General features: G+C 43.0%; 1 protein-coding gene across 2 annotated transcripts in view; it reads left to right on the top strand.

Annotated features, from left to right (window-relative positions):
• Positions 1-596: 596 nt before the first annotated feature.
• Positions 597-10,491, top strand: part of LOC122552434 (CD209 antigen-like protein C) — a 44,140-nt gene continuing 34,245 nt past the window's right edge. For both annotated transcript variants that reach the window (XR_006312396.1, XM_043695164.1), the window contains exons 1-2: positions 597-760; positions 7,923-8,042. Coding sequence is in view for 1 of the 2 variants with exons in the window: in XM_043695164.1 (XP_043551099.1) it covers positions 670-760; positions 7,923-8,042 (211 nt within the window). In the remaining variant the exon portion in view is untranslated. The remainder of the gene's footprint in view (positions 761-7,922; positions 8,043-10,491) is intronic.

The raw sequence follows: 10,491 nt of genomic DNA, 5'->3' as shown, positions 1-10,491 counted from the left end.
AACCAAAACATCCTCCCTTGACTTTCAATGTTCAGTCCACCACCATCAACATCATGGAGTCACCACTAATCAGAACCTGAATTGTAACAGCCAAATGAATACTGTGGCTATGAAAGCTACAAACCTCTTGGCTCCAGGGTATACTATATAGAATGAAGTAGACACTTTAAGAATGGAGTATACACTTTGAGGGAATGGGGGTACACATTCTATGGAATTGGGGTGTATACACTCTGTGGGGGTGGGGTACACACTATATGGAATTAGAGGACATACTGTAGACTGGGGGTGCACACTATGGGCAATACAGGAACTGACACAATGGAAAGATGTTGTAAGATTGTTGATCAATAGAAAGATCTGGAGATTCAAATATAGACAGTATACAAATTACACTACAGAAAAATAGAACTTTGGGAAATGGTTATAAAAGGACATTATTGTCAGCAAAAAGCGAAAGCAAATTCTCAGCAGTGTCAATGTGGTGGAGAGAGTGCTTACAAGTCCATGTCAGCATTGAAAAACAGAAGTGGCAGCTGCCTTGAAGAGACTGTTGGACCTCATGTGCAGGGCTGGCCTTTCTGGAGCAGGAAAGGGACAGGAAGTGCAGCCAGAGAAGTGATGTAAGTGAAATCATAGCTCCCAAAGCAGCTTCATTGAGCTGAGAACATGGAGTTGAAAGATCATTATCAAAATATTGATGAAGTTTATTGCAACCAACCGAGGAGAGTTCACGGCAAAGCGAAGAGCATGAAATCAGGTAGATCTCTTGGTCATTATTGTACAGGCCGATCTGATTTTCTGGATTAATGAGAGCTTATTCGTCTTACGTATTGGTGCTACAGATATAAGTAGATCAAGTGATGAGTTCTTCCATCGAGAGTTCAGGGAGCTGGGTATAGTTTCAGAAGAAGGACTCAGAGATTATAATCTCAGGATTTTTCCCAGCAACAGAAATGGAAGAATAAAGCAGATGCATGGTTCAAGAGTTGGTGCAGGAGGGAGGTTGTTAGATTCCCAGACCATTGGGACCATTTCTGGGAAAGGTGGGAATTGTACAAGTGGGATGGTCAGTACCTGAACCAGAATGGGACTAACTATCAGCCATGAGTGTATTGAATGGTGGGGCTGAAATCCTGCAGCTGTTTTCTATGTTTCAATGTTTATATCCTTGTGGGAAGGTTTGTTCGCTTGTTGGATGGAGATTAAACTAGTTCCGTGAGGCAGAAGGCACAGTGAGTTAGTTCAATAGTGACAAAGTGTAACTTAGAAAAGGAAGCATAACAGAGGGAATTCAGCAATGTGTGTCAGAGATAGTAAGGTGAGTCTGGATTCTCTCTACTTCAATGCCAGGAGGGCTTCATCAAGACCAGGAGTCTGTGCTGGGATTCGTCTAGGCCTGGGGTCTGTGCTCGGATTCATCAAGACCGGGAGTCCGTGCTGGGTTTCATCAAGACTGGGAGTCCGTGCTGGGACTCAAGACTGAGAGTCTTTGCTGGGATTCATCAAGACCCTGGAGCCTGTGCTGAGTTTCGTCAAGATTGGGAGTCCCTGCTGGGATTCATCAAGACTGGGAGTCCCTGCTGGGATTCATCAAGACTGGGAGTCTGTGCTGGGATTCATCAAGACCGGGAGTTTGTGCTCGGATTCATCAAGACCAGGAGTCTGTGCTCAGATTCATCAAGACTCGGAGTCCCTGCTGGATTCATCAAGACTGGGAGTCTGTGCTCGGATTCATCAAGACCAGGAGTCTGTGCTCAGATTCATCAAGACTGGGAGTCTGTGCTGGGATTCATCAAGACTCGGAGTCCCTGCTGGATTTCATCAAGACCGGGAGTCCCTGCTGGGTTTTATCAAGACTGGGAGTCTGTGCTGGGATTCATCAAGACCAGGAGTCTGTGCTGGGATACATCAAAACTGGGAGTCTGTGCTGGGATTCATCAAGACCGGGAGTATGTGCTGGGATACATCAAGACCGGGAGTCTGTGCTGGGATTCATCAAGACCGGGAGTCTGTGCTGGGATTCATCAAGACAGCACGGTGGCACATTGGTTAGCACTGCTGCCTCACAGCGCCAGAGACCCGGGTTCAATTCCCGCCTCAGGTGACTGACTGTGTGGAGTTTGCACGTTCTCCCCGTGTCTGCGTGGGTTTCCTCCGGGTACTCCGGTTTCCTCCCACAGTCCAAAGATGTGCAGGTCAGGTGAATTGGCCATGCTAAATTGCCCGTAGTGTTAGGTAAGGAGTAAATGTAGGGGTATGGGTGGGTTGCGCTTCGGCGGGGCGGTGTGGACTTGTTGGGCCGAAGGGCCTGTTTCCACACTGTAATGTAATGTAAAATGTAATGTAAGGACCGGGAGTCTGTACTCGGATTCATCAAGACAGGAGTCTGTGCTGGGATTCATCAAGACTGGAAGACTGTGCTGGGATTCATCAAGACCAGGAGTCTGTACTCGGATTCATCAAGACTGGAAGACTGTGCTGGGATTCATCAAGACCGGGAGTCTGTACTCGGATTCATCAAGACCGGGAAACTGTGCTCGGATTCATCAAGACTGGGAGTCTGTCTTGGGATTTATCAAGACCGGGAATGTGCACTGAGCTTCATCACGACCGGGAATCTGTGCTGGGATTCATCAAGACCTGGAGTCTGTGGGCATTCATCAAGACCGGGATTCCGTACTGGGATTCATCAAGACCGGGAGTCTGTGCTGGGATTCGACAGGTCTGGAAATCCGCACTGGGCTTCCTTGAGGTTGTAATTCTATCGAGTCCATCCACATTGTGCTTCCTTGAGGCCAGGAGTCCCTTGCTAACTGAACTCTCTACCACTAATGCCATCCAGGTAGTGGAGGTAAATCAAGAGAAAAAAATAAAGAAATGGAAAGAAGATGAAAAGAAGCCAATGAAGCAGGAGCCTCGCCTGCCACCATCTTGGAATATATAATGTCAAGGTGCTGACGTGTTATTAGTTTGAGAGTCTGGCTGAGGGACTTTGAGGCTGTTTTCGTTAGAGAGAAGAAGGTTGAGAGGTGACTTAATTGAGACATATAAGATGATCAGAGGATTAGATAGGGTGAGCAGTGAGACCCTTTTCCCTCGGAAGGTGATGGGTAGCATGAGGGGACATTGCATTAAATTGAGGGGTGATCAATATTGGACAGATGTGAGAGGTACTTTATTTACTCTGAGAGTAGTAGGGGCATGGGATGCACGACTTGCAACTGTAGTAGACTCACCAACTTTAAGGGCATTTAAATGGTCAATGGATAAATATATGGATGATAATTGATAGTGTTGGTTAGATGGGCTTCAGACTGGTTTCACAGGTCAGCACAATAACAAGGGCCACAGGGCCTGTACTGTACTATAATGTTCTATGTTCTATGTTCTATACATGCACCACCCCCTATGTGAAAAAGGAACATAGAACATAGAACATAGAAGAATACAGCGCAGTACAGGCCCTTGGGCCCTCTATCCCTTACAATTCTCTCTAAGACTTTGCCCACAACAGAAGTGAGACTCACTGGCCTATAGTTACTAGGGAAGGAGCATCTTAAACCTTTCCCCTCCTACTCTAAACCTATGCCGTCTAGTTTTGGTCTCACCCACTCTGGGAAAAAGATCTTGTCTATTTACCCTATCCATGTACCTCATGATTTTATAAACCTCCATAAAGTTACCCCTCAATAGCCCCAGCCTATTCAGCCTCACTCTATACCTCAAACCCTCCATCCTTGTAAATCTTTTCTGCACCTCTCAAGTTTAACAGCATCCTTCCTAGAGTAGGGTGACCAGAATTGCACGCAGCATTCTAGAAGATGCCTCATCAATGTACTGTACAGCTGCAACTTGACATTCCAATTCTTCTACTCAATACTCTGACCAATGAAGGCCTTCAGACCACATCATATTAGATGATAACACCCCACTATATATGATTTGTCAAACATGGCCCATTTATCTTGACTGTGATTCTTCTTTGATAATAAATCTTCGATCCATGCTTAACAATGCTGTGATGCAGCATCTTATCAAATGACTTTCAAAAACAGAGCTAAACAACAACTATTAGTTTTCCACAACATTAATGCTAAGTTTATACTCCTGAGGTTTTATTTTTAGGATCAACATTCAAACTGAAACTCATCATCTAGCCACATTTTCTGACTTAAAACTCTATCTGTAAGCAAATTTCATGCTGCTCATGAAAAATTTTGTCACAATTTGCAGCTTTTGCAATTTTCCTACATTAGTCACACCTCCAGTTATTTCAGCTTATTGGCCAAATAATTTGATGCTTCAAGTACCCAATACAAGATCTCTCAAGTTAGGGTTGCATTAATTGTCGCCAAAAACTACTGTCCACATAAAGTGAAAAGGAATAGAATAATTAGCCTTTCCATTGCATAGTCATAACTGCTCACATTTTAATACCAAGATCCTGAGAGGATAATTGTCTTTTTGCTGTAGTCAGATTTGGTCAAGGTAATTTCTGGGTAAAGGAATTCTGTATTGCAAACAGAACATAATGACAGAATTTAGAATATGTACCATAAATAGTATTATCAACCCATGTTCTTGCCGAATGATGGACAGCATTCGGCCACCAGAATGTGGCCCAATTGCTTTCAATGGAATCAGTCATTGGATGGTAGTTTTGATTCGTTGAAACATAACTGTCCTTCAAATATGTTGAGATGTAATATAAATGGAAATTAATAAGCTTCTTCTCAGTATAGTATAGCAGTAACACAGTATGACAGGGCATCAGACATTTTTGATCCTACATAAAAACAGCACAAAATGATGATCCAATGGTTTTCGCACATGCATCTGGCTATCCCATTTAAGTTAGCAGAGTTCAAATCACGTCTGTGTGGATATTCAAGAATAACTTGCAGGAATATAGAACCTTTCAGTAATATAGTGTCTCAAGTTGCTTCAAGGAGATTGTCAAACAAAATTTGACACCAAACCTCATAATAGACCATCGCTACAGACAACAATAAACACTACAGAGCTGCTGAAAAATGGCAAATGATTGGGATTAGCGGAACTGCACATTCAGAAAGATGGAATAAGCATAATGCCTTCTTACTTGCTATAACCAGTAAATGATTGCAACATTTTCACTGAAGTTTAGATCTTAAGGAATGTGTCTTAAAACATGGAAGGCAAAGGCACGGAATTTTAGGAAGACAATTGCAGAGTTTAGGGTTTAGGCAATGAAAAGAAGCTGCTAGTGGTCGGGAGATTAAGATCAGACATGCTGTTTCGATGTTATTTAAGTCCTCCTGTACACTGACGGTTCATGGGGAGATTAACCCATTCCTGAACTCCTCCTGATTTAATGAGCACCAGCTGAACAAACTGGTCCGTCTCTCCCACTGAGAAGAGAACAGATGCTGGGTATGTGTAGCAGTGTCAAACCTTTGGGGTGTTATAAAAATAAAAGACAACTGCTGAAAACCTGTGACCACCAAGTGAATAAAACCAAATAGGACATTTGCTCCGACTAAAAAATCTTTGACCCAGTGCTACATATCAACTGTCTAAGCAAAAGTGCAAACTTTTGTGCAGGACAATCACGAAATTGGCTTAGAGATTAGCGATAGAATTGTATTGAATGGACTACCATTACTTGCATTTTACAGTGAATAATACTGTAAAATACAGTGAAAGGATAAGTCTGACACCACAAACCAGCACCATTTTGAATAGTTTAAGAATAAAAAGATATGACTGAAAGACTCAGTAGCCTCATTGCACTACCTCGACCATGAGGCATGAGCCCTGAGTTGGCTCACCAGGGACATCTGCACCACCAACCATCCTCCACCGCCTCACCACTGTCTATGCCAGACCCACAAATGTAGGTCTTATCACTCTTTAGGCACCATCTCTTCATCACTGGGCCCACCTTGCCAATACTGCCAATACTGGGACTCCAGCTAAACCCACATTCGCCCTGCAACTTGCTCTGGTTCTGCCACCTCCTCACTGATAACTGGGAGTCCCCAGCTCAGGGCCTACCCCAACCAGGAGCTGCTACCATCTCGTCACCGATAACTGGGAGTCCCCAGCTCAGGGACTACCCCAACCAGGAGCTGCTATGACCTCACTGATAACTGGGCGATCCCCAGGTCTGGCCTACTGTGACCACAACCAGGAGTCTCTTGTTCTTCTGCCAGGCCAGGCCACTGCTGCCGGCTTATTAAGAATCCCACTCCAGCTGCCCTTGTCCTCCAGAGGATGGTGGTTGAAGGCTGTTTGTGTGAATGGAGTCCAGTGTGCAGTGGTTTACCACAGGGATCAGGGCTGGGTCCTACTTTGTTTGTCATCTTCACAAATGGAGTAGATCAGAATGGCTGGGGGTGTGATGATAAATAAGTTTGTGGATGACACAAAGGTTGTCTGGGTAGTTATCAGTGAGGAGGGAGGTATTGGGTTGCAGAAGGATATAAACAATTGGGCAGATGGCAGATCAGTGGGAAATGGAATTTAACCCTTAGAAATTCGAAATGATGTACTTTGGAAGAAGAAATAAGAAAAGATGGTATTCAATGAGTAGCAGGACACTCCGAAGCTCAGGGGTATCGAAGGATCTTAGGGTGCTTGTCCACAGACCCCTGAAGGTGGCAGAATAGGTCAGCAGGATCATTAAAAAGACATCTGGGATGCTTGACTTGATCAGTCATGGAACAGGTTATAAGAACAGGCAGCTCATGCTTGCATCTATATGGAACTTTGGTTTAGCCATAGCTGGGGTACTATGTGCAGTTCTGGTCACCGCTAATAGGAAGGATGTGATTGCACTGGAGAGGGTGCAGAGGAGATTCACCAGGATGTTGCCTGGGACGGAACATTGCAGCTGCCAAGAGAGGTTGGATAAGCACAGATTGTTTTCATTGAAGCAGAGAAGATTTGTAGAGGTCCTGATAGAGGTATATAAGATTACGCGAGGCATAGATAGAGTAAATTAAAAAAAAACAGCTGTTCCCTTTAGTCAAGGGGCATAGTTCTAAAGTGAAAGGTTTAGAGGGGATTTGAGGGAAAGACTTTTCATCCAGAGAGTGGTGACCATCTGGAATGCACTGTCTAGGAGTGTAGGTGAGGTAGGAAACATCACAATCTTTAAAAAGCACTTGAAGGGCCATAACATTCAAGGCTGTGGGCCTACTGCAGCAAAGTGGGTCTAGTGTAAATAGTCATAAACTTCAGACCTTACAAACTCGATAGGTCAAATGGCCTCTTCTATACTCTATGATTCTTCCATTATTAATCTTCAGCTCAATTAATAAAATCAAAAGATCATTTCTCAAGAAAGAAAGTTTGTCAGAACTCAGAAGAACCATTGAATTTGAATATGAATAATTAATTAAGGACCACCCTCATCTATCCCTGTCTATCCTCAGCCATGACCATCCCTTTAAATGATAGCAAAATGTGTGAAGAAGATCTTGAAGTGAAGATTCGGATAGGTGATGTCCCAGCGGTATTACTGCTGGGATGTTAATCCAGAAACTCAAGTAATGTTCTGGGGACAAGGACTCAAATGTCACCACAGCAGATGTTGGAATTTGAATTCAAGAAAACAAAATCTGGAATTAATGATGATCATGAATCTATTGTTGTGTGCCAGGAAAAACCTATCTGGCTTACCCTTCAGGTAACTTGGTTCATTTCAATTTCCTATCCAATTTAGCTCCTTAAACTGCTTTTTAATTGAATGTTCTTCAACTGAAGAAATGCATATTTGACGTGTCTAATCATGGTATGTTTCAAAATTCGAGCATTGTCAGTAATGTTGGTATCTCTACCTATTCTCCAGCACCAAACAAGAAATGTTTGGAGTCATGTTCACAAGGTGGGTTCCTCTAATCGTTTCAGTGATGACTTTCCCTTCCATTTTACAGAACATGGTGTCCGATCAGCAGATCCTGTCCGAAGAAAATGGTCACCTTTGGCCATCTCCATTTTTCTCGGTCTCTCCAGCCTGTTGTCAATGGTGATTCTAGGCACTTCAATCGTAATGTGTAAGTTTTGTGATATTTGAATCTGTGGAACTTATTGACTCCTGACTGTCTGGTCAATGGATATGGGATGGGATTGGGATAGTTAAGGAAAAGGAAGGCTGTGTGGCGGTAATCCCTTATTTGCTCCCTTCATGCACACATTTAGTCAGGGCTGTGGTTGGAGGTATCACTGGGAAAATAGGCAAGATGTCTTTGTTCACAGGATTGATTGTGATGATTCTTATGATTCTTGTGCTGGTCAGAAAGCTGCTCCTCAGTCAATCTTCTCCAAATGCTTTCACTGGTTAACGAGGCTAGAGTGTGGAATGCTGCCTCCACATCCTTAATGAGATCAACACATTTCCATTCCAACAGTCTGTCCATGCTCTGCTGTCAGTAATCCATCCTCGATGGTCATGGGTTGTATATTATTTTTGTCTGATTAACAAATGTTTCACCTTTAACCTGCTTCTCCTTAATAAACTTAATAAACAATCTGAAAGTTCCTATGAATGATCAACTGCCTTTAGAGGCAACTGTCATCCTAAACCTTGCAACATTGACTATTAGATGAGGTCATTTAGATTTTGGAATTTTTTTTTAGATTAGATTACATTACAGTGTGGAAACAGGCCCTTCGGCCCAACAAGTCCACACCGACCCGCCGAAGTGTAACCCACCCATTCCCCTACATTTACCCCTTACCTAACACTACGGGCAATGTAGCATGGCCAATTCACCTGACCTGCACATCTTTGGACTGTGGGAGGAAACCGGAGAACCCGGAGGAAACCCATATGTGAGGACCTTCCCACATCCCGGAGGAAACCCATATGTGAGGACCTTCCCACATTTATCAGTGTAGGGTCAAGTTAGATATTGGGAGATGAGAGAGCACGTGGGCTAGTGGCACAATTAGAATTAGGTTTATTGTCACTTGTACTCAAGTACAGGAGTACAGTGAAAAGTTTACAATGTTGCCCCTCACGGCACCATCTTAGGTACAAAGTACCTACGTTCAAATCTTGGACAAAAATAAAGAAATAAAGAGAAAAAAAATCATACATTACCTTGCAGTGTTTCACAGAATAAGTTAGAAAATAAGAAATAAAGTTAAAGGCATACACAGATTACAAACAGACATTACATTGCAGTAGATCAGTGACAGAGAAGTGGATGGGAAGGCAATGAGTGAGGCAAATAAACTATGAGGGAAGTCCAACTTCCATGTCTCCTTGATCACCATGATCATTGATGACAACACAGCTTCATATCATTGATCATCAAAGTTATAAATCCCACAACACCAGGTTATAGTCCAACAGGTTTAACAGGACACCTGAAGAAGGAGCGTTGCTCCAAAAGCTAGTGCTTCCAATTAAAGCTATTGGACTGTAACCTGGTGTTGTGTGATTTTTAATGTTGTACACTCCAGTCCAACACCGGCATCTCCAAATCATTGATCATCAATGCTTGAATTTGGGAACACGTTACAGTGAAACTATCAGATCTCCCTCAGCCAGGAGCTCTCTCTGTTCTCTGCAGGAAGCAGCTGTAATCCTATAAGCTGTGACTTTTAATTGATGTGTGAACCTGCCAGCCTGTCCCTCTTGTAAACCAGTGGAAGCATCTGGTGAAGGATGACTGAGAAACAGTTTCATGACCAGCACAAGAATCATAAGGGTCATCACAACACATCCTGTAAACAATGGCTTTCTGAACTGTTATTCCAGTGACCCCCTCCATGATTTGACTCTGTCTATGTTTGTCTATGTGTGCGTGTGTGTAAAGACAAATATATAAGTGATTCGACCTTCAATTTCTCGATCTAGATGCCAATGATATGCTTTCACTCGGAGGAGACAGCAATCTGACAAGCATTGCCATGTGATGAAGATTGTCCTCAATCTCTGAACTCTATCTTGGGGGCTGACATTTCACTCTGTGTCAATAGTTTGAATCCTTGTGGCCGATGAACATGGGACACCTGCTGATGACATCAGGATAACTGCTCCCACCTTCATCTGAAAGTTCATTTTTGATCTTATTTGGGGAATAAAAATTCCTAAACACTACATAGGATTTTTTTAAATGGGAGACTGTTTCACATGTTGGTCCAAAATGATTGCTTTTCAACATGCCCTGCATCAAATCCACCTGCCAGAGTATTACCCACTCACTATCAATATATCTTTGTGGTATCCCGCTCCTGTCTGCACCAACCTTTGTAGCTGGCTTGCCTAATAAATGCCTCTCCATCTGATCATTAATAAATATGTCGAATATTTGAGACTTAAGAATAGTTCGTTGTGGGTCACTTGCACCCAACTTCAGCACATGTCTGATTCTACTCAACCAACTTCTAAACCAGGTCAATAATTTATCATCAATTCCTTGAGCTTTAATATTAGCTCTAACCTGATCAAATACTTTCTGGAATTCAGATCAATCAGATTCACTGATACTCCCT

This window comes from Chiloscyllium plagiosum, chromosome 8 (assembly GCF_004010195.1).
Source record: "Chiloscyllium plagiosum isolate BGI_BamShark_2017 chromosome 8, ASM401019v2, whole genome shotgun sequence".
Classification (NCBI taxonomy): Eukaryota; Metazoa; Chordata; class Chondrichthyes; order Orectolobiformes; family Hemiscylliidae; genus Chiloscyllium; species Chiloscyllium plagiosum.
This window is presented reverse-complemented; position numbering and strand designations above follow the sequence as displayed.